General features: G+C 50.9%; 1 protein-coding gene across 1 annotated transcript in view; it reads right to left on the bottom strand.

The window, feature by feature from the left end:
• LOC144752160 (V-set and immunoglobulin domain-containing protein 4-like) overlaps window positions 1-24487 on the bottom strand; it is a 345686-nt gene extending 321199 nt beyond the window's left edge. Inside the window, exons 1-2 of the mRNA XM_078640087.1 lie at window positions 24322-24487; window positions 13214-13561 (exon numbers count right to left, since the gene is read on the bottom strand). Of these exons, the coding sequence (XP_078496213.1) occupies window positions 13214-13561; window positions 24322-24487 (514 nt within the window). The remainder of the gene's footprint in view (window positions 1-13213; window positions 13562-24321) is intronic.
• Between the last annotated feature and the right edge of the window lie 554 nt (window positions 24488-25041).

The following is a 25041-nucleotide window of genomic DNA, read 5'->3' as shown; positions in this document are numbered from 1 at the left end:
TTGAATTATACTACAGGGCAGCCCAGGCGTCTCATCTCCATACTTGGGTGCATGGCAACAAGCAAATCCCTCATGTCAGGATGGAACGGCTATACGCCCATCCGATACCGCTCCCGGCAACGGTCTGCCAACCGCAGGATCGGTGGACGGGAATACTGGATTCCATCTCCTCTACCAATCACGCTTGGCACTCACTCCTGTTTCGCCAGGGAGGGGCGATGATGTATTCGCTGGCTCCCGCCCATGGCGTACAAGGCGGTCACACAGGCACTAACAAAACTGGGGCTGAACAAGACGGGTGACCTGTTCCAGGACGGCACTGCCAAAACCTGGGATCAAATTCGGGAAGATGGAGTTGAACCGCCGTTACTCCAAAGATTCCACTTCCATAGAACTCGAAGTGCCCTCTCTGAACTCCTGGGTACGAATATGGCGGAACCCCCGGATGTCCCGGAATTGTCATACGTGATTTCACACAAAGAACCCAAAAAGCTCTTGACAAACCTCTACAGCATAGCTAGATCCCATGGGGGGCACCAGCTTATGAAAGCTCGGCTGGAGTGGCAGAGAGATTTAGGAGCCACGCTAGACGACGCGACACGGCGCTACTGCTGTGAAAACACGAAACGTATTTCCCTAAATGGAAAACATCGGCTCATACATTTTAAATTCCTCCAAAGGGTGTATTACACCCCAGCGCGGCTCCACAGATATGGGCTGCGACCGGAGGCCCACTGCGAGCGCTGCAGGGTGGCGAACGCCGACTTCTTGCACCTGTCTTGGGGGTGCCCGGGTATACAGACGTTCTGGCGCGAAATATTTGCAGAGATGAGCAGGATACTGGAGGTCGACTTGGACATCGATCCGGGAATAGCACTCATAGGCAATTCAAGGGGGCTCCCGGGGGCGATACGCAGACTCACAGATATGGGGATGCTGATGGCCAGGAGAGTGGTGGCACAGTGCTGGATGCGAGGCCCTCTGCCTACTAAGGCCAGATGGGCACGAGACATGCTGTACTGTAGCACACAGACGGAGACGTACAGTGAACTACTACCCCCAAAAAGTCGCCCGAAAAACTTCTGGACATTATACAAGACCTATTTGCAGGGACAGCAACCCGAGGACGCGAGCTCCCCAGACAGCGTTTCCCGCGGGGTGGTGGCAGAACCCATACACGACATAATCCAGAACATTGGCGCAAGTGTGGGATGACGGGAGCGGGTCGGAGTGCAATAGCAGGGATGGGAGAAGTGAGGGTAGAGGGGGGAGAACTGAGTGGGAGGTGCGCCGGAGGGGATTCACTGGGAGGTCCATACACCACACGTAGGCACCCCTGGATGCTGCATTAACACCTAGGAGATGAACCAGGATTCCTTCGGGACCCCCTTGCCATCGGCATTAAGGATGCCATTAGAGAAGGGGGTCGGGTGTGGGTCGGGCTAATGCAGACGCGGGTTAAGTGGTCTAAGGCAGGGAACTTTTGTGAGGCTAAGGGTACGTGCAAGGGGTGGGTAGTCCAACAGGGGAGTTACAGGGTTGTTCTAGAGGGAGAAAAGTGAAAAATGCACAGGAATATTGGACGCTGCCTACCAGCAGGTACTATAGCAGATGAGGACAACATGGGATTCTATTCACGCCGCCGGACCCCCGGGTTGTCGGCCACCAGGCTGTGTACCGTATGATGTAGATTTGATGTTAATATCGGTGACGCCCGGAGGGGTTGTAGGCTGGAAGCTGTGTCAATTGAAATTTCCTTTTCTGTGCAATAAAAAAATAAAAAATAAAAAAACGATGCCCTTTTTGAAAGACAGGGAGATGAGGCTAGTAAATTGGGCTAGGACGCAGTTCCCCCCCTTGAGCGAGGATGTGTGGTGAAGCAGGGTCTATAGGGGACCCTGATTTGATGTTCAGTAAAAGGGAACTCACCTGTTCTTCACTTAGTCTAGGATACTTGAGCAGAGCCGGGGAGAGAGGTTTCTAGTTGATCTGTGCTAATAAGGCTTTCCAGGGCAACCATAGAGTCTTTGGATGCCACAGACGTTTGGCTTGTGTTTGGGTGAAGGGAGTTATAGATAGTTTCCACCTTACTCTTAAAGAACGTGTTTAAGCTGTTGCATCTCTCCTTTGATGATTGTGGAACATGGGTCCCTTAGTCCACTGTTGTGAGAGTCTTTACAATCTTGAACAGCTCTTTCGAAGAGTTGGAAGACTTCTCAATCATTTCTTCAAAAAAGGCTGCTTGTGCTTTTCTAATATTCTTATGATATTGCAGAATAGCTGCTTTGTATGCTAGTTTGAGCTCAGAAGAATATGTTTTCCTCCAACTCCTCCCTAGCGTTTTGCAATTTATCTTTTGCACGGCCAACTGAGGGCTGAACCAAGAAGACCTCTTGGCGTTTTTTGGCTTTATTGGGCCGTATATAAAACACACTGCGTAACACCACAGTAAGAGGGCCAGTCCTCATGGGAGGTTACAAAGAGAGACAAGGACGTACTAAGGAGTGCCTACTAAGCCTATTGATGAATCAAAAGCCATCATTTACAAAGGATAGGAAGAGAAGCCAATTGTAAAGATGGGTGGAGCTTAATGTACATATACTGAATACTGCATGTCTCGAAGAGAAAGTACAAGTGCTGCTCTAAGCGAGACCTAAGAAGGAAATCGCCTCAACTGATCAACTAGCCCCACATCGCTGGCACTCTTGCACTATGGCACAAGGGTACATGCATTGGCACATGGCAGCTCATTGGGCGCCAGCGCAGGGGAAAAGGACAGGAATGCACCTTATCACATGGATATGGTGCATTCCTGGCTTTTTCTTTTGACACAGGGCTGCACAGCAAGATTCCTTGCGTTGCTGGCCTGTACCAAAACCTGTTAAATGAGAGCCTTTAGATGACCATGTGGATCTCTTCCTGCACTGTGCACCACCTGTATGTCTACGAAAGTCACATTTCTGAAGCACACAGGGGATTTGGGCCCTTATTTACGAGGTTTTGGAGACCAAGGGCAATTCACCCCTTCTCCACTTCACCTAACTCATTTCCTGTGAGGTTTCCAGAGATGTACGGTCACTTCTCACCCACTGGTGGATGTGGAAGAATTTAAAAATACCAATAATCATCTCAACATACAAAGGACCTCATTACAATTTGAGAGCTAAATTGCAATCACATGTCAAGTTGTCTTCCAAAGGTCAAACATACCAGAATTTATTGGGGAAAAGGTCTGTAAAACAGTCAAAATATGTGGAATTAAAAATACACATGAGGCATGGTATGATTCGTTTTAAAGTCGAAAACTAAGAATAGGAGTTATTTACCACATGTGCTACATATCTCACCACAGGCTAAGGGTATTTACCACATGTGGTAAATAAGCCACTACACTGGCCAACTTGTAATAGGGGTGTCTGCCAAATTTCAGGTGAATTCTTCAAACAATCCCAAAGTTCTAAGCAAATCAACACATGAATTTTCTATTGACAAACTATACAAAAGTGTTAACACTTTTAAGGCTACCCACCACCTTTTTTTCCAAACACTAATGACTCCAAAAAAATTCGCAACTGATTTACATTGAGGCAACAAAAGCATGCTTTTTGAGTTAAGTTCTTAATTCAAGCTTAGTTTGGTGTAAATGTGTTAAGTGTTTTTTTGTAGTAGGTGCAAGCAACATTTATGGGAGCTAAAATGGGAAAACATTTCTGACACCTCTCAATTTTTGTCTCCTACACGGAATTGCATGAAATTTAGAAGGCTGGACTTTGGTTGATAACGCTAAGCGAATACCAAATCCGTTGCAGATTTGTCATTGGGCAAAGGAATAGGTAAAAAAAAAAGCCTTTTAAACGGAATGTGGGGGGGGCGTGGCCAAGATAGCGGCGGAGTAGGACCTGCTTCTTTGTCCCCCCAGCACCGCCTGACATTTAGCTTTGTATATCGCCCTGGCTAGTGCCCATCTGCGCTGGCAACGGAGCGATCCTGCGTCCCCAGGCTGCACTGATGCCAATGGGGACCCTATTTTGGCGCACTGTACAGGCACCGAGCTGATTTGGTCGGTGAGGCCCTGACTATCTCTGGGCCGAGCGAGCCTCGTGGTGGGTGGAGAGTAGAGGTCTGTGCTTGCCGGAGCGGCGCCCGAGTGCTGCCGGCTCCGTGCAAGTGGTGCGGAGAGTGACGCCGAGGCTGAATTGACAGAGGAGACGGACGGCCGCTGCTGAACCTGGAGCAGCACTCGCGGAAGTGTTGAGCTACAGCCTGACCGGGAGGAGCTGGGGAGGCCCTGACGTCCATTGCGGTGGCGGCGGTTGAGACCCCCGCAGGGCGGGAGTGTGCTCCCGTGCTGCGAGGCCCCGGGAGGAGGCCGACTACGCCTTACAATCTGGCCCGCATCGAGTGAGGTGAGGAGCAAGGGGGCGGCCCCCGGGAGACCTGAGGCTTGGTTCACAGGCCGGCGGATGGTGCAGGGCCTGCGCGAGTGGAGCTGGCACTGGGGCCCGGTGCTTGGGGTGTGAGCGGCCTTTCGCTTCTGATACCGGCTGCCCCTTGGACCCGGTGACTAAGGGTTTTGGTGCCTGGACGAGGTCGGCTGCTTTGGTGGTCCGCGGCGGGCCCAGCCATCAGCGGACTGCTATTCCGCCCCGCCTGGGCACCTGTGGCCTAGAACTCTGCGGCCGATTGAGAGAGGCCCTGCCAGGGAAGGGCTGGGCTGATCTCCCGCATATCAACCCGCTTATCGGCGGGGGGGCCTTTTCATTGGGCGGCTCTAGGTGCGGCTGCTCTGGTGCGTGGGCCTGGGCGCAGCCTGGGAGTCTCGTAGGGGTCTGTCCCCAGGAGCCCTGGTGCAGCTGCAGAGCGCTAGTGAGGGCGGATAGCAGGCATTAGCCTCGTGGAAGGTCTGGCTGTTGGGCAGTGAGATTGGGGCCTACCCTTGGTCGGACCCCAGTGGCGGTGTGCCTCTCGCCCTTGCTTTTGGATCGGGCCTGGAAGATTTGAGCGGCGGGGTGCAGGGGGCCCACCCATGGCTTGTGGCCCTGTGATTGGGGGAAGCTATTGATCTTGCCTGGTCGGTGCTGCCCCTCGCCCCCTGGCGAAAGGATGCGGCGACCTGGGCGGACTGCTGGGCCTCTGGGACACCGACTGAACTTCTGGGCAAAGGGTGGTCCGGATTTCTCCCGCCCCCCGCCCCCCTTGGAGATCTCCGTGGAGCTGAGCTCGAGTCTGGGGGCAAACATGTGGGCTCTCGGTTGGGCCCCTGCACATTGGCTGCGCCTCCTTCATAGTTTTGCGGGTTGGGGCCCGGGCCCCCTCAAGGGGCAAGTTGGCGGCGGCCAGAATTCAGAAGGATAAACCCCTGAAGGATGTACCCCAGAAGGTAGCGGGGCAGTCTGCCTCACCGTCCGCTGACAAATCCCCGCGCTCTGACGATAGTGAGGCACCGGTGACCAAGGCCTTCATGTTAGAACTGTTTTCTGCCTTTAAGGAGGACATTTTAGAGCTCCGCTCACAACTTGCGTCAGACCTGCGGGAGATGAGGCGCGATGTGGACGCTATGGGGGAGCGGGTGGCACCCTTGAGGAGCATGACCTGGGAACGGCACAGGACATCCATCAACTCCAACAAGATGTGATTCGCCTCACGGAGCAGAACCTGGACCTTCAGGCACACGCCGAGGACTTGGAGAATAGATGTCGGCAGAATAATATTCGAATTCGGGCGGTTCCGTGGAAAGGAGAGGGGGATGATCTACGCGAGTATGTAGGGACACTTTTCCACCAGATCCTTGATGAGGAGGACCTACAGGATATTCAATTGGATCATGTCCATCGTGTGGATCTGCCACGGGGGGCCAAGGCCCCCCCCAGACATATTGGTATGTGTGCATGATTTTCAGCTCAAGGAGCGGATCCTCCGGAAAGCATGTGATCTCAATCCCAATCAATTCCGTGACCACCAACCTGCGCTTTTCCAGGACTTGGCGGCCTCCACTCTTGTCAAGCGTAGGGAATTTAAGCCCATCACTACTCACTTGAGAGAGCAGGGCATTCCCTACTCGTGGGGGCACCCGTTCCTGCTAATATTCAAGTTCAAGGGCAAGCTGATTCAGGTCCGCTCCTTGGGATCGGCCTTTGACATTTTGGGACTGGAGCGGACCACTTCCACGCCTAGGAAAGGCAGGTCGCCTAACCGGCAGCGCAGGAGCTCCTTGGAGTGGCAACGAGTTGGGAAGCCCGCGCCCGCGCCCGCTGCAAGACCTGATTTGTCAGCGAGTCTGCTGGAGAGGGGGACTGCGGTTGCCTCTGTGGCCTTGGTCACCGACACATCTGGGGTCTCTTGAGGCCCAACGGCTCGGCACTAACTGAGCCTGTAGCTGGCGCCGGAGGCAAACGTTTCTCCAATGAAGTGTGGTAGCACTTTTCTGTCCTTGGGCGGTGATGTGTCCTGTATCAGGAACTGGGAGGGTGAGATAATGGCGTCATGTTCCCCTGCTATTGGGGCCTGTTTAACGGACTGTTGTTTTCTCTTCTCTTTTGTGAACTTTGAGTCCTTTGTCCTTTTGGGTTTTCATGTGCTTGCGGCTGGGGTGGGGGGTTTGGGGTTGTTTTGGGGGCTCCGCATCAGCTTTTGGGGGAACTGGGCAAGGATCCAGGGATCAGTTGGGGAAATGTGGTACAATGGGGGCTTTAGAGTTGGGACGTGCATTGGCTAGCTATCCCTTTCATTGATATGGTGGGTAGGGACTTGAAGGAAGTGAGCCTCAATGTCAGGGGCCTAAATAGCCCGGTGAAACGCGCTGCTATCCTATCCCTCCTGGAGAATGCGGAGGGTGGTGTGTGCCTGTTGCAGGAGACTCACCTCCTCTCTAAAGTTGTTAGGCGCATGGCAAACAAACGCTTCCCACTCCAATTTTGGTCCTCGGGTCCGAATAAAAAGAACGTGGTGGCCATTCTTTTTAGTGCACGCGCGCATTGTAAAGTTATCTCCCAGGTGGTGGACATTAAAGGTAGATTTCTGGCTGTTTGCGCGCAATGGGGGAGATGCAATTCACAATAGGGTCCATTTACACCCCAAATGTTAAGCAGGAGTCCTTCTTGCAGGCGGCTCACTCACAGGTGTTGGCGTCAACGGACTCCCTGATTTTGGTGGGTGGCGACCTGAATATTGTCATGGAAGTGGGGATGGACAGGTCTGGGCAGAGGTCTCACCAGGCGGGGGCGATGTCACAGGGGGGCAGGCAGTGGCTCTCAGAGGGAGGGTTGCATGATGTATGGCGCGTGCAGCATCCCCAGGAGTGCGACTACACCTACTATTCAGCAGCCCATAAGACATATGCGCGTCTATATCACTTTCTGGCCACGTCCTCTCTCTTGCCTCATTTGTCAGCAGCAGACATTGTGCCGCATTCCTTGTCAGATCATGCGCTTATCTCAGGTATACTTACTTCCAGCAGTGCTAGGCCGCCGCCGGCTGGCTGGCGCCTTCGTGACACCTTGCTTCACTCGGACTCGGTGGTTGCAAAGATACGTGACACTATTACTCACTACCCTGCCGAAAACGAGGTAGGGGATACGCCCCTAGCATCGTTCTGGGAGGCCTTGAAATTAGTAGTGCGGGGAGAATTTATATCGATTGCAGTGACATATTCCCGCCTGCGCAAAGAGAAACGTGCTGAGCTGGAGAAGGAAGTTGGTGGCTTGGAGGCGATCCATAAGAGGACTGGGGCACCGAGGGTCTGGAGGGAGTTGGAGATGAAGCGGCGCATGTTGAAACACCTTGACCTCGATAGGGCTGCGCATACCTTATTACGTTTGCGGCACAAATTCTATCTCTGTGGGGACAAAGGGGAAAGGATGCTTGCGCACAGGTTGCGGGTGCGCACTCAATTAACCACTATCCAATCCATTAGGGACCCGCAAGCAACTGAGCAAACCCCTGATGCTGCCATTGTGGATACTTTTCGTCAGGTCTATCAGACCTTATATAAGAGGGAGGGCGCGGCTTCTGGGGGAATAGCGGATTATCTTGCGCCGTGTGGCATCACGCCCCTCTATTGGGAGTCGGCGGAGGCTTTAGATTCAGCGATCCGCATTGAGGAGGTCATCTCTGCTATTACAAGGTTGAAGGTAGCTAAATCTCCTGGGCCAGATGGCTTCTCAGCTATATTTGATAAAACTTACTGTGTGGAGCTGGCTCCTCTTTTATCCCGCCTTTTTAATTCCTCTTTTAACCCGCCTTTTTAATTCCTTTCTTGATGCGGGGGCAGTGACTCCGTCATGGCAGAGGTGGTGATTACAGTCATTCTTAAACCCGGGAAGGACCCTAAAGAGTGTGGCTCGTATAGGCCGAGCTCGCTGCTCAACATTGACGCCAAATTGTTCGCGGGAGTGCTGGCTGCGAGGCTTAGCCCCTTAATGGATGGAGTTATTGAGGCAGATCAAGCGGGATGTATCCCAACTCGGCATGGGGGGACAATACTAAGCGTTTGCTCCATCTTATGGATTTGGTTCATCGCTCTCGGATGCAGGCATTCTTGCTCGCTATCGATGCGAAGAAGGCCTTTGACCGCAAAGACTGGGACTACCTGTTCACTGTGCTGAGGGCGTTCGGGGTGGGGGACAATTTCCTGCGGTGGGTTCAGTGCCTCTATGTGGCCCCTAAGGTGGCAGTGCGGATAAATGGCTGTAGATCTGCCCTTTTCCCCATTGCTAGGGAAATGCGACAGGGATGCCCCCTTTCCCCGTTGCTTTTCGTGCTCTATATGGAGCCCTTTGCTCAGCGTGTCTGGTCTAGCTTTGATCTCCAGGATCAAATTTGGGGCTGATAAGATCAGTCTGTATGCAGACGATGTCATCCTGTCATTAACCCACCCTCACTCCTCACTGCGGTGTCTATCGACGGAACTCCTTGCATTCCAGAAAGTAGCGGGATTTAAAGTTAACTTCTCCAAATCACAAAGTCTTAATATATCCGTCCCTGAGGCGGACGTACTGGATCTGAGGCAGGACTTTGCCTTCCAATGGGTACACTCCGACATTCCATACCTGGGTGTCCGACTGGCCCCATCTATTGCTAAAACGGTGACCCTGAATTATAACTTGCTTGTTGATCATGTCACTAAGGCCCTTTCGGACTGGTCCCGTCTCAATTTGGCCTGGTATGGGAGGTTGGCTGCGATAAAAATGACTGTACTCCCCCGTATATTGTATCTCTTCCAAATGCTACCTTTAAGTCCCCCACCGGGCACTCTGCGGAAGCAGCATATGTTTTTATGGAACAACAAAAGGCCGCGGCTGGCATTGTCCATAGCTACTACCCCAAAGGCGACAGGTGGGCTGGGCTTTCCCCTGTTGATGGTGTACTTTCAAACATCCTGTCTTCGGTACATCGTAGAATGGAACAGGCCCCTGTCTAGTAAGCATTGGAACTTTTTGGACCAAACTATGGCGGGTTGCAATATATGGCAGGAGTTGTGGTTGTCGCTCAAGCATAGGGCATGGGGTCTTTATTCCTCCCCGGTGACTTCCCCGACCCTAAAGGCATGAGACCAACTGGCGCAGCGAAAGGGGTGGACTACTTTCCCCTCCCCAATAACCCTTATCGTTGATAACCCGGACTTTCCGCCGGGACGCGCGTCCTCAGACTTCCATCGCTGGTGAGAGGAAGGCTGTAAGAGGGTGGGTTCCCTCTTTGACCTGTAGTGCCTGATTCTGTTTACCCAGTTATGTACAGAATACTTCCAGCTACCAAGGGCTGATGCTCTCCACTATTCGCAGGTGGCACATTGGGTGACCCAACCAGCCAATGTTGCCCCTATGTCACGGCCCTTGACGGCGTTTGAAAAATGGTTGGTCTGCAAGAAGGACGACTGAAGGCTCATCTCTGAGCTATATGCGATGATTTTGCGCCATCATCAGAAGCAGCGTACGCCTGCGCAAGTCCGTTGGGAAACAGAGTTTGGGCGCCCGTTGTCGAGAAAAGAGTGGGAGCACGTTTTCTATCGTGCACAGCACACGGCCTCTAACACTGCAGGTACCGACTCGGCCTACAAAGTAGCGGCCTATTGGTACTATACTCCAGCGCGCGTCAAGGCGTGGGATGTTACCAAGTCAGGCCTCAGCTGGCGGGGGTGTGGCCTCTCAGGGACACTGGTGCACTTGCTGTGGCATTACCCTAAGCTGGGGCGGTATTGCACCATGGTATTAGATGAGTTGGATGCTGCATTTCAGATTACATTCCCCTGGAAGCCTGAGCATGTGCTGTTGGGGCTTCCCCACCTTAAGTTCTTTCCCTTGCGCTCGCTGAATGGTAGGCAGATTGTTTTGGCTTTGTTGGCTGCGAGGCAGGTTCTCCTGGCTCAGTGGGGTCCCCCGGCTGTACCTGACTCCCGAGACTGGATTCAAAGACTCTGTCACATCCTAGCCATGGAACGGCTCTCGTTGGGCATAGATGGGAAGGGCTCTGAATATGCTAAGCTCTGGGGCCCGTTCCATGGCAACTCCTTTCTAAAGATCTTCAAGAAGTGACATGCCCGAAGTATCTACAAATTTTGCAACTCATTCCTTTAGAGCCTGAGGCGGTTAAGCCTGCTGTCTGAGTGCTGCTTGGTGAAACTGGCGGATCCTGGAGGGTGAAGAGTGTAGATAGAAGCTGATGCGGAGCGGGTGGGAATGGGAGGGGGGTTGTTTGGGGAGGGAGGGGGATTGTTTTTTTTGTTTTTTCCTGTTTGTTCCCTTATAAAAGCGGTGGTTATAGCTCAGGCAGGGCGGCTTCTAGAGCTCCTTCATATACGCGGGGTCGCCCTCCGGGATGTAGGCCCAGATACTGTGTCATTGCTATGAGAGTATGTCTTGCCGGCAAGTTGATGTAGGCAGCTGCGCTGTGTACCAATTTTTATTTATTTATTTTAGGGAACTTATAAAGCGCACTATCGCCTGGCAGGCATCCTGGCGCTGAACAGCTCAAGGAGTGAGAATGTGTACAGTATGGTGGCACTAGAGTGTAGGAAATAGCCAGGATCTGAAAGGGAGTAGCTCCTGAATTTGTCTGATTTCACAGGGCAGACTATTCCAGAGCTTAGCCGCTGCAACTTCAAACAGTCTACCTCCCATTCTGATTCTTCTAAATTTAGGTATCCTCACCAGTCTTGCCGAGGAGGAGCGAAGACTTCTAGAAGGAGTGTACCAGTCAAATTTTTTACGCAGGGATAGGGGACCGGTCTCATGAAGAGCTTTAAATACCAGACAGCGAGATTTAAATTGTACTCTCTGTCTCAAGGGGAGCCAATGGAGTGTTGCTAGGGCTGCAGATGCTGAGGCTCTTCTAGGAAGACCCAGTACTGGTTTGGCAGCTGCTGACTGGATTCTCTGCAATCTATCCAGCACATATTCCTGAGAATTTAGCAGAAGGGCATTGCAGTAATCGAGCCTGCTAAGTATTGTACATCGTGCAACTTGAGCCCGAGCCTAAAAAAGGGAGTAGAGGATTTTTTTTTCGGAGAGACCGGATAATTGCAAAACAAGAGGCCGTCGTCTTAATTACCTGAGCTTCTAACGTAAGTCTACTATCAAATATAAATCCCAAGTTCCGAGCTGTTTGTACTGGCTGTATTGCCGTTGGCGTTTCCGGAGGCCAGAAATTGTCTGGAAAGGGGGGAGGAATCTTACATGCTGCACAGTAAATCACCTCTGTCTTTCCGTCATTGAATTGCAATGAGTTTTTTCGTACCAAGGAAGCTGTATCCCGAAGGCACTCGTGAAATACCTCCCCAGAGGTCGCATTATCACGCTTCATAGATAGGATCAACTGAGTATTATCTGCATAATTTACTATGCTAATGTTGTGTGATTTAATAACATCAATTAGAGGTCTTAAATAGACATTAAACAAAGTAGGGCTGATCGCTGAGCCCTGAGGCACACCATGCTGTATATCAGAGAAAGCAGACTGAAATGGGGGAAGAGACACCGCCTGCTGTCTGTCCTGCAGAAAGGAACGGAACCACTGTAAGGCGCAACCCCTCACGCCGACCCCACTCAGTCTATCCAGCAGGAGTTTGTGATCTACAGTATCGAAGGCGGCAGACAGGTCAAGCAGGACCAATGCCACTGCCTGACCCCTGTCTGTCCGCCTCTGAAGCTCGTCCATGACAGTCACTAATGCTGACTCTGTCCCGTGCGCTGGTCGAAAGCCGAATTGTGCCTCCTCCAGTACATTAGCTTGTTCCAAATATGCAGAGAGAGCAGTGCTAACAGTATGTTCCACAATTTTTTAGGGAAACGGTAACAAAGAAATGGGCCTATAATTTTTTGCACATTCCGGGTCTAAGGATGTTTTTTTCAGCAGATGAGACACCAAGGCTTGTTTCCATGTGGTGGGAACCACACTGGTAGTTAAGGACTGATTGCAAATGAGGCGGAGAGTGAGAGCGTTCCCGCATAATAAAAATGATGGACTCTAAATGGAATGTGTGGCTGAGTTACAAGTACAGTGTCGACTATCGCTGAGTAATAAATATTAGGATGTCAGTAGATCACCTCTCTTTGGAGTAGGGCGTCCTCCTCCAATATATAAGAATTGTGATAGGGAAGACATTAGATGTGATTAAAAAAAACAACAAAAATAACGAGGATGATGAATATCCATGCGCCACAGGACTGACTAAATTTGGTAGGTGTTTTAATGAACTGCTTTGTATCATACAGGAGATGCTGGTGTATAGAAGCCTGTGTCTTATGGTACTATGGAAGTCAAGTTTAAACCAGGGCCATGTCCTTTCGGACTATGCTGCCTTCAATAGTGCTTACACAATGAGCACAGCAGGGTCAGACTGAGACAGAAAATAGGCCTGGGCACCAAAATAAAAGTGACACCCATTGGCGAATTAGCTAGCTTAAAAAGTGTCCCATGTTTGCAAATTGGGGCAGTTTTGAAATAGTAAAGCTACGCTATAAACAGTGTTTTTCTCATGGTGTTGGAGAGACTGCATAGATTTGAGCTTGATACATGGAATGTTTGTTTTAATATCAGGGAAATAAATGGCAAGATACCGGCCCATCAGAGGATGAAATAGACCCAGAGATAGGCAAAAAAACAGCCCCCACAATGACCTGTCATACCTGCCCCTCGGACACTGCCCGATAGGCCAGTCCAACCCTGGAGAACAGTTTGAGAACACCAAGAGAAGATGTACACACTGTTACTTTCTTACCTTTTCTTACATCCAGGTTAATGAATGCCTCATTTTTCAGCATGTCACTGGTTCCATTCAACATCATGGATACTTCACAGGAGTACTGTCCACCGTCGTAGATCTGGAGGTTCATGATAGTGAGAGAGATATCGCCCCCTTGACGCTTCTTTGGGAGGCTGAGCCGGCCTGTGTGCTTAGTCAGAAATGTGTGGTCTCCGGTGTCATCTCTTAGTAAGATAATCTGCACATCCATTCGCCAGGTGACGCTATGCGGTGTAGAATGTACGGGTGAGTAGGAGCACGGAAGAATGACTGAACTTCTCCAGGTCCCATGAACGTCTTCCTTGACAGACAGGCTAAATTCAGCTGTAAATTAACGTAAATTGTAGATTATTATTCAACCCTAGGAATCATCGTGACTGTGATAAAACGAGCAAAAAAACAACATTCAATAAATATACAAGTTCTGGGGTCATACCTTTTTAGGACCTGAGATAATAGCCATCTACACATCTAGAACCTTCTAAAAAACGCCAGCCTTTTCCAGTTTATGGACTCAGGTATATTGGCACAGGGTGTAACGCCATCGCCTGTTATGGTGGGGGTTGCAATATTGTGGTAGAGATATCAACCTACAAAACATTAACTCCCCTAGGTCAACATATTAATAATAATACATATTTCTAAATCACAAACATATCACCCCTTAAGGTTTCACGCCTCTTGGGTCCGTCGGGGGGATTTAGGGGTATATTCACAAGAATGTGTGCTAAACATCACCAAAAAATGCTAACGCACCTTTACACATCGCAGCCCATCACTGGAAAATAACCCTGTGTTAATGGGGAATGCACAACAAGGCGGTAGCATGCGATAGTCTGCAGAAACCGCAGCCAATGTCTGTTATACAACCACCGCAATGGAGATAAAACACAAACGATAACGCGTAAAAAGACGCGATGTGCCCAAACGCGATAACACAGTGACATCCAGCGCGAGACCAGCAATACCCATGTGTAATGCGGGAAAAAGCACAAGAACAGCAGATGGAAAATGCCTCTAAAAAAACGACATCAGCTGCTGAGTACCACGGATGCACCCTGACTCACTGCCGAGGACAAAATGAACCCCACAATCCCCATGGAGGAACACCCAGAAACACAGGGCCAATGGAAGGCCAATGAGAAGAGGAAGAGGAAGGCAGGGTACAGTCGCAAGGAAAACGAAATAATCGCCACGGATGAGCCAGAACACCACCACCAACTGTACGTCACCTCCGACATGTCATTATCAAAAAAAGAGGCAAAGATGGCACACCACCTCTGACCATGTGAATGCCGTCGCATGGCAGAGGAGGACAATGGAAAAGCACAAGAGGCCCTGGACTGACGTGAATGGCAAAACCAAGCAGAAACTCGCTGTCAAAACGGAAGCAGCTACGCACCCCGGAGGAGGAGCGCCAGCAGAACACAAGGAGCTGAATGACATGGAGAAGATGGTGGCCACAGTCACCAAGCAGGAGACGGTGACAGGAGTCGGGGATCCGGACACTGTCCAACATGACCCAACACCACTTCAACAGGGTGCGCACCAACCAGGGAGTGGGTGGCATGGGGGAGACGGGGCCAATGGCACACATGCACAATTAAGCAGAACACACTGCACACCCACAAGGACTCAGGATCATGTCCCTGATCCCACAGGAATACCTCAGCACACACAAAACACCAAGTATACCCACGTACACCATGTGCCCAAAGGGGCACCCACACAACACATCAACAAGAAGACAACCAACACATGCACACGTGCAAAACACAGCAAACATGCAAATAGGTCAGCCACACTGACAATGCAAGTGACACCACATGACGAGTAGAATGGCTGCTGTCAAATCACCATGACAATGTACACGGCAGGACACTGAAGTGGCTGAGTGCGGACCACAACCAGAAAGGAGTAGGTCACACTCAGACACAACCACCAGCACAAACAACCCCTGACGTCAACGACACATCTATGGAAAAACCATGCCCAAGAGTCACAACTCGACAAAGAGCACAAGTTACCCAAGTCTGCCACATCTCAGCACCGTGGAAGCACAGAACTGACAGGCACACCACTTGAAAGGGACCAGTGGCAGACATATCAGAGCCGCAGGAGCGAATCAACCACCGTGCAAAATACGCACATAAGTCGAAGTGCACCACGACATTGACAAGATCCCAGTATGAACAGCAACATCTCCACAACAGAATGCTACTGGTGCCGGAAATGTGCACGGCATGGCAAATCACATCTGGCACAGCAGGAAACTGTGACATTACAATGTACAACCTATAACCTGCAAGTAAGTTATATGCACACCTGCTGTGTTTTCGGTCATTTTGTACTGTCCCATGAATGCCAGGGATGGCCACAATGTCACGTGCTCATGAGAAGTAATTGTTAATGATGGTGTTCCTACGGGCCATTCCTGCCACAGCTGCAGTGGGATGTGGGCCACCTGCCCCATTGTCCCCATCATCGTCCGGTACTTCTGGTACTGGGATCCATGGTGCATCAATGAGTACACAGATGTTTTGCAACACACAACATGCAACGATCATCTTGCACATGATCTCCGGGCTGTACATGAGCTTTCCACCTGTGCTATCCAGGCACCTGAAACGTGACTTCAACACGCCAAATGTGCGTTCAACGATGCCCTTGGTGCATATGTGGGCCGCAGTGTACTGCCTCTGGGCAGGTGTGTTGGGTCTCAGAGGGGTGTCATCATCCAAGGGCAAATTGCATATCCTTGATCACCTGTGACAGTGCAGGGAGAAAAGAGTCAATGATTTGTTCGGCAGGATGTGATTGCAGGCCCACTAATCCAGTGACACCTGTGCTGGCTCTGTGTGGTCTGACTGTATGCCAGTCCTCAGGGAGTAGCTGGTGCTGGCAACAACTCCAACAGTCATCAGGCACTCAGACAAGCAATGGCAGAACAACAAGGGGGGATGACTTGAGTCGTTCGTGCTTAGTGGCCCCGGATAAACAGCGGCCGACATGAGCCCACTGCCACGGGACGCTGACCAGCGGGAGACTGGGGTAGGGTCACGTGTGAGGAGCAGGTTTCCATAGATGTAAAAGGAGCATGTTGCAGAGTGTCTCGGAGGACAGTGGAAGGTGTACCCCCAGGGCATTGTGCAGAGGGCACATGCCAGCTGTGTCCGGCAACATGAAGGATATGAATGCCACAAACTCATGCCAGACACCAAGTCCATACTGATACCAAGCCAGAGGCCATAGGCTCAGACACCAACAATGTTCCGCCAGAGGCTGACGGTCACTCACGTCGCACAGTGCTAGTGGCACCACGTGACGACGGCTTGCGTTGAACAGGGTTAGTGGCACCACGTGACAACGGTTTGCGTTGAACAGGGTTAGTGGCACCACGTGACAACGGCTTGCATTGAACAGGGTTAGTGGTACCACATGACAATGGCTTGCGTTGAACAGGGTTAGTGGCACCACGTGACAACGGCTTGCGTTGAACAGGGTTAGTGGCACCACGTGTCGACGACCTGCCATATGGAATTATGCCTCACTGATCAAAGTTTGTCTGGTGCTGTGTCCACTGCCATGGATTTGGGGCCACTGCCATTAGGTACTCAGGACACAGTTCCACATATGGGATCTACTGTGACGAAGGGGATGCCGGTAGGGTATGTCAATGAGAAGGAGTAATTTGGCCCAGCGTTGTGGGGGCCAGCAATGGTGGGCGGAGGCCGCAGAGCTTGCGGAACTGGAGCTTGGAGCTTGCCCTGGCACGTGGCCGGCCCTCTTTGACACAAAAGGTGTCGGCAGGTGAGCAGTGTGGCCTTGGGGCGCTGGGCGGGCAGGCCAGGTTTGGGTATCAGAATCCTGGGGTGCAGCAGGCGCACAGGGTCGCAGGTCCCGCTGCTCACGGCGTCGGTCTTGTGGCGGACTGTGAGGCGCCGCCCTGTCAGTGACATTGGCCTATCTGTTAGAGAACCAGGCTCTGCACCACGGGGTTTTATCCACACCCCTGTGCAGCCCTTGCGTGGTCCAGGGAGGGGGGGTCCAGGTACTGGGGGTGGTGGCGGTCCAGGGGGTGGTGGTTGTAGGAAGGTGGATATCTGACTATGGTTACCCCCAACGTTTTGCCTAGTGTTTTGCTGGTTTTTTACTTAGTTGGCCTGGGATCCTGCTATTCAGGACCCCAGGCTTCCTGCTCTCTCTGTAAAATGGACTCCATGTACCCTAGGTACATATCTAATTGGATACTGAGTCACCTTATCAGTCCCTGTACAGTGTACCTTAGGTACCCAGGGCATAGGAGTACACAGGGCCTACCAGGGGCTGAAGCATGTATTATGCCACCCCTGGCTGGCCATCTATACAGACACAACTGGCTGCACGACAGCTGGGGCAAGGTGGTGTAATCACCCTTTGCTTTAGATATAGTTCCCTATATCTAAACCTAAAATGGACACACATATTCCTATCAGTCACTCCTATGGAAGGCCTTATCAATCCTGAAGGCAGAGTGCTTGGAATTATGTGAGATGGTGCTCTGGCATGAGCTGAGCCTGTTTGCAGCTTGCGGAACCAAGTCCTAATAGCTGTTCCCTGATAACGCTATACCATATACTCTTAAGTGCATTATAATCCTCGCGGTTAAATGCTAACTCTGGTATAACATTATCAAAACATGTCGAGTAAGGTGTCATACGAATTGGAATACTACCCCCTCGCCAATTCTGGTGACGGGGGTAGCATTCCACCCTTCTAGAGGGACATGACATGTATGTAACTGTGAACCCCGGTTAAAGTTAACTCGAGCCTCAGCATCACAAAATGGATGCTGCCACCACAGACACAAGTCTGACCTCCTGCTACTGGGAGTCCTTCCAGCGAGGGAGGCTCAGACAAAGGGTTTCCTTCCTTGGGAGGTGCTAGCACCACCCCAGACAGGATTTTGTGTATTAGGTAGGCCAAGGCTGAAAGGAATGAGACATGCCTGGGGCACACAAGGTGCCCTGTGCATACACCGGTTCCAACCAGTTGCTGGGTCACTCCAGCCCCAGCTCTGGCTGGAAACCGGACAAAGGATAGGGGGTGTGACCACCCCCCTTCCTGGTCCCACCCAGGGGAGGGACCTAGTCGTAGGGCAGCCCCCTTTAGCTGAATAAAGGTAGGAGCTGGTCCCATTCCCAGTAAGATTAATCTTGACAACTTCCACGAAGAAACTCTTGACCTTCGACCTCCTGAACATCAGAAGACTGAAGAATCTCGCCTATGGTCAGGGAGTGACCATCCTGCTTCGCAGGCACCATCAAGCTCCTGTGCGGTTTGCTGCAAGTCCTTCCTTCCTGGAACCCGACGACCCAGCTCAACGAGATCCGGACCTCCAGACCCCTCTGACCTCTACCCACATCCACAGCACCGCTGGGACCCGTGGGTGCGACAAATAACGTGGAGACGGCCACCTTGAAGAAACCTGCACAGCGCTTACAGCACGACCACCGAGGGATCCTCGAGTGAGTGCACCGGGGTCTGAGAAGCCCCACACCGACACAGCTCCTGCATCAAAGATCAGCCCCCCAGCCTCCACGAGATCTGCGTGGGGCCCTTTTGCCTGGTTGCTGTTGTTCCTGTTGTCTGGTCACTTGCCGGCTGGCTCGTGACCTCTGAGACGACGACCCGAAGATTTCAACACTGCTGGTCTGGTCCCCCAGACTGGCCCTTGCTTCCTTGTGAAAGAGAAGCACCCCGGACCCTCCTGGTCCACACCAGACGCCATCTTTGTTCCACCGCATGGCTTGCACTGGCCAAGGCCTGTTGACCCGATCGACGATCCAACACTGCCATCAGCAGCAGACTACGTGGGACAGCTCGTGCCTCCAGCCTGGTCATGAAGAACAGCTCCTGGTCCGCGCAGCTACAGAGAGAAGCCACCCTTCCTTCACCTGAACGCGGCGACAGCATCTGGTTCCCTCCTGGTTCCAGCACCGTCACTGGCTAGTGACCAAGACTCTGTCCCCTTCCCTTTCAGGACTTCTCCTTCCTAGTTCCATCCTTGGAACCACCGGACTCTTCCATCTGGCTGCCTGCCAGCAACTCTTTGTTTCAGGCATCACCGGGATCAACGCAGCGAACCCGACACCACTTCAGCCCTATGCACCCGCAGCCTGTGGGTTAGGTAACTAAAGCTTCTAGGTGCTGAAGTCAGTGTTCACCATCCTAGTGTCCAGGTCCACTGTTGTTTTCCCTCCATCCAGCCGGGTTCGTCCGGAATCCGTAACTTTGTAAACTGTAGTATCCATAGACGTTGGTACGCATCCCGCGTGAGAGTTTCCACTCTGCACGTGAGTCCCGTGGGCCTCCTGCTCCTTACTTACCTAGTTCGTAGCGTAGTCCCAGCGATCCTCCAGCCTCTGGATCTCCTTACAGTACTTTCCTTCCTCGCATTCCATTGTTTCTAGTATATGGTTTGCCGTGCCCCTAAGGCACACGTGTAAATATTGTGCTAACTCGTATTTCCTTCTTAGTATTGTCATGTGCTTAGCCCTCTGATCTCATAAAGAGTTCAGAGGTGTTGTTATTAATAAATATATTGTTTATTTTCATAACAACCTGTGTGGTGTCCTTTCATCTGGTATTCAAGGGGTTATATTGTGGTAAAACAGCTGGCTTCACATGCCAAAAGAGTTTGGCCTAAGACTGCTTTGTCCATGCTACCATTAGGATAGCTGGTCTATAAGGTTGACTTACAACCAATCACCATAAGGGAAGGGTTGTTTGGACTGATACAAGGTGATCACTAGAACTAGTGAGCATCATATATCAGGCCAACTTCTCACATTGGTGTGCAGCGGTTGGGATTTGAGCTTGCTGTTGTTTTTACCAAATATAACCTTGAGATATCATTTGAAAGATCACATAAGGTACCATAGATACAGATAACAAGCTTAGAAATACTCTGAGTTCTACTGAACCAGCTGTTGTAGTAGAAAGGGCCTAGCACACCCTGACTACAACTCTTAGCAAGGGATCAGTAGGAAAACCCATAGTGTAGGTAGGTGCATCACTTACACCTCACTAGAAAGCATGTCTACCCATGGAGAGTCTTCAGAGACTCCCCTAGTGGTTAGTGACCCTCCTTTCCAGATATGCAGCTCTCAGTTTCCAGGAGATGAGACAATTGTGTACCTCCAGGAAATTGAAACAGGGTTCTAACCCTACCACTCCTTTTCTGTTAGGTCTCCTAGAGACATATGATGCTAGAAAAGCTTCTCATACAGATGGGAGCATGCTAGCCTTAGAAGGTACCCTTGGTGATCCTGACCTCCCTGAAACTGAGGAAGTAGAGGAGGAGGAGGATGAAGAGGATCTTTCTGGGGATGAGGCAGACAAAGGTCCTGAGCTAGTCAGCAGACTTACTAGGGCCAACTTAGACCTACATAGGGAAGGATCTGGGGGACCCCCAGTACTGACCCTAAGCAGGCCTAACTTTGGAGTTAGAAGAGACAGGTCTCATTCTAGGGACTCCAATAGATCTGTGCACTCTCATGCCTCTTCCCAGAGGAGAATGACTTCTCCCCAGAGGAGAATGAGTAAGTAAGTAAGTAAGTAAATATTTTATTTGTATATGATTAATTAAAATCTTTACAAAATTGTAAAACGTCCATAGTTGTTGTTACTTAAACATAACAAAATTAGGATGCATAAAATTACAGTGTTATTAACAGTTTTATGGTTACCCTCGAGGGATTTAAAAAGTTCATCTAGCATGGTTAAGTCTCTTTCTTATTAGGTCAAAGAACTTCACAACTTGACAGTTCAATTTGATGTCGCTAGTAGAGAAGCACAGTTTGGCTGCCTGTCTACATGTCCGAACGGCATGTAGGTTAAAAAAAGGACGTAAGAGATTGAACCTCAAGTCCTTTACGCTAGGGCAGATGCAAATCACATGAACTATGTCCTCCTTGCCGGTTTTGCACATGAGAGGCTGTTGTGAAGGGTTGTTTCTCTCCCAAGGTGGAAGATGTGGAAGTATGGGAATTACCCCGAGGCGTAATTTTAAGAATTTTTCTTTAACATTTATTTTCATGCCGATGCTGAAGTACGCTTGTGGCCGCAGTTTTTCATAGTCACCCACCGTTAGCCATCCGTGTGCTCTGTTTGCTAGGTCTTTCTTGTCTTCTATCGCTGAGATGATGCTAGCTGATTTTTTGGCTACTTTTTTAAAAGACAAGAGATCTATTGGTGTTTCCCAGGTATCAATCAGGCCTAGAACTTTGAGTGATTCATATAAGTAGGCTCTCGGCGCGAGGTTGCGGTGCCGAAGTACTTCTTCCCATAGGTTTGCACATAAAGATCCAGCATCTGCATTGCGAATTTTATGCCAATTTGTTACATACACGCTCCGCCTCTCTGGAGTTTGTTTCAAGATACCGAATTCTAGTCGAATCTGAGCCGGGGAGACGTATTTGGGAAGATTAAAAATAGCCCTGTATGAGTTGGCAATGAGTGTGTCCAGCAACGCCGCATCATTACCGTGGTGTGATTCACTCCCGTAAGTGAGAGTCGGTTTTAATTTGGCACTCAATATTTTGAGAAGGGGTTTAAGTGTCAGGTCAGGTAGTTTGACCTTCAATGATTTTAGAGCCAAATAGGTCATTGTAGCCTTCCCTCGCAAAGATTTGAACTAATAAAGGATTTTGTAGAGCGCTCAGTAACGCCATCACGGCGTGTCCCCGCGCTAATGGAGAAGAAGCAAACAGACCTCAGAGGAAACCCCCTACCCAGACCTTACAGTATGTACAAGTAGGTTTTCAGCATAGAACGAAATGGTCCCTCTCTGCTCTCTAGTCTAAGGGCTAGCGGGAGTTTGTTCCAATTTTGGGCGGCCAGTAGTGTGAAGGAACGCCCTCCCATTCTGGATCTCTTTATCCGCGGAACCGTCAGCAGCCCCGTACCACCCGAGCAAAGGGCCCTGGGCGGCTCGTATCTGCAGACTAGGTCCCGAAGATAGGCAGGGGCCCTTAGCCAGACAATCCGGTGGCACATAACCAAGCATTTAAACAAAACACGCTTCTTTATGGGGAGCCATTGGAGGGCGTCCAACGCCTTCTGTGAGTTGGCTCTCCTTGGCCTCCTCAGCACCAGGCGAGCAGCCGCATTCTGGATGACCTGCAGACGGCCCATACTCCTCTCGGTGGTACCAAGGAACAAAACGTTCCCATAGTCCAACCGAGAGGTGACCAAAGCCTGCGTCATCGTCCTTCTGGCAGTCAAGGGGAGAAGATCCAGTGTCTTATTCAAAACCTTCAGAACCCCGAAGCATTTCCCCACAAGGCGTCTAATGTGACCCTCATAGGACAGCGTGGGGTTTACCCACACTCCTAGGTTTTTTGCTTCCTCACACGGTACAGGGGTAGCTCCCAAGCAAGATGGCCACCAATCGGCTGACCAGCTACTGCTCTTTCCGCCCACCACTAAAACCTCAGTTTTAGACCCATTAAGTTTTAAACAATGGGCATCCATCCAGTGTGCCAAGGCCTGCATGCATGCCTTAAAATTGGAGGATGCTCCTGTGGGGTTCTGGGACAACGAGATAAGCAGTTGAGTGTCATCGGCGTAAGACACCAACTCCACCCCAAACGCTTGGACAACCTTGGCCAGGGTGGCCATATAAAGATTGAAGAGTGTAGGGCTCAACGCTGAGCCCTGTGGCACTCCCTGGTTCAGCGGCACCTCGGAGGAGCGGCAGGACCCCTGTTGAACTTGAAAGCAGCGCCCTGTCAGGAACGACTGCAGCCAGTTCAGGGCGGCCCCTACGACCCCAGCCTCGTTTAGACACTGTAGCAAGATGGAGTGAGCTACAGTGTCAAACGCTGCGCTGAGGTCGAGCATTATTAAGGCCATGGTGTGCCCGGCATCCGCTCCAGCTCTGAGGGTCTCAGTGGCCCGCAGAAGAGCTGTCTCCATCGAGAAGCCCGCCCGAAAGCCCGATTGGGAGGGGTGAAGAATATTAACTCCCTCAAGATGTTCAACTAATTGAGAATTCACCACCTTTTCTGCGACTTTGGCCAAATATGGAAGCAACGATATGGGCCTTAAGTTCTCCAACACTTCTAGGCTAACGTTGGGCTTTTTCCTGATAGGCAGCACAACCGCCCTCTTCCAGTCCCCCGGGAGCTGTTGAGTGGAGAAAGACGTCTGCAGTACATGCCTGATGTAAGGTTCAAGCACTGACAGACCGCCATTCACCACTCTGGGAGGAGCCGGATCAAGGGGAGAGCCTGATCTGACACTGCAGCAGATCCTGGTTAAGCTCTCAGTAGGAGGAACTGTGAACAGTTGTAATGTGGCACACGTATCGATGGGTATCATCGCAGCCCTAAATTCTGTGCCACTTACGGGTTGTTTAGAAAAGGAGGCATAGATTTTCTTTACCTTCCCAGAAAAGAAGTCAGCTACCCTGTTGCATTCTGCAACAGAATCTACTATTGGGGCATTGGAACTAGATACCAGGAATATCTCCTTAAAGATTTTAAAGAGCTCTCTAGACGAGCACTCTGCTTCCTCTATCCGGGACTGATAGTGTTTTGCTTTCGCCCTGCGTACTGCGCATTGATATCTTTTCTGCGCTAAACTATAGCAACTCTTGCCCTGCAAGCACGGCTTCCTCTGCCAGCTCCGTTCAAGTTTTTTGCATTCCGATTTAATTAGCTGTAACTCCTGGGTAAACCAAGGGGCAGTTCGTTGTCTGCCACCTTTCGTCTTGTAACTGCTACGGGGAGCCAGCGAGTCCAAGGCAGTTAGAATAAGTTCATTGAATTCAGTGTTTGCCCTGTCACTGTCCCTGCCCACGGGTGGACCCACCCTCTGTATGAGCGAGTTAAATGCCTCTTGGGAGAACTGCTTCCATTTCCACTGGGGAAAATTACTATTGTCATTACTAACTGTCTTCTGGGGTGGATAACAGAATTGAAGTGGCACTAGATAGTGGTCCGACCAGGGGAGTGGTTGAGGTGTCAACACTTTTACCCCCTCCCAGCTGGCAAACACAGGGTCCAGACAATGGCCTAGCTCATGAGTAGCGGCATCACTTCTCAGATCAAGTTGCAGCTCTTGAAAAACTTGTCGCAGATCCACCGCATCTTTCAGAAGGGAATCTTCTAAATGTATATTTAAATCACTCAGCACCAACAGTTTGCTGTGTCTGATGGCAAGATGGGCGACTCCTTCCAGCAGGCTAAGTCTAAAATTCCCCATAGCTGCCGGGGGCCTGTAAATTAGAATGCCAGATATGGATTCACGAGGGCCGATCTTAATGTTAAACTCTCCCACCTCACAGTTATCCACCTTAATCGGGATCAGGGAGCATTCCACGGGGTTTTTTACAATAATGGCAATGCCCCCCCCTTTCCCCCCCCCTATCGATTCTAGTGAGGATATATCCCGGCCGGACAGTACTAAGGATGTCAGGATTCGAATGCTCACCCAGCCATGTCTCCGTTAGGAAAAGTATATCAAGCTCCTCATCTAATAGGAGGTCCCATAGTTGGACACAATGCTTACTTAGCGACCTACAGTTTAGCAGGCCACCTTTGAGTGTCACACCATCCGTGAAAGCAGGCACAGCATTCCTACCTTTAAATGAGCAGTGAGGGCAGGTCCGCAACTCAAGTGCCTCCATGGAGTGTCTGCATGAGATGGAAGGGGAAGGGCGTAAGCCCAGCAGCATACTCCTGCTATAATAGTATAGCTGGGGGGGAAACAAGCCAGGGGTCGTGGCCCCTGGTCCCGGCCGGCCGCGGACGGGCGCA

This window comes from Lissotriton helveticus, chromosome 4_2 (assembly GCF_964261635.1).
Source record: "Lissotriton helveticus chromosome 4_2, aLisHel1.1, whole genome shotgun sequence".
NCBI lineage: Eukaryota > Metazoa > Chordata > Amphibia > Caudata > Salamandridae > Lissotriton > Lissotriton helveticus.
Note: the sequence above shows the minus strand (reverse complement) of the source record. Positions and strands in the feature narration are given on the sequence as shown.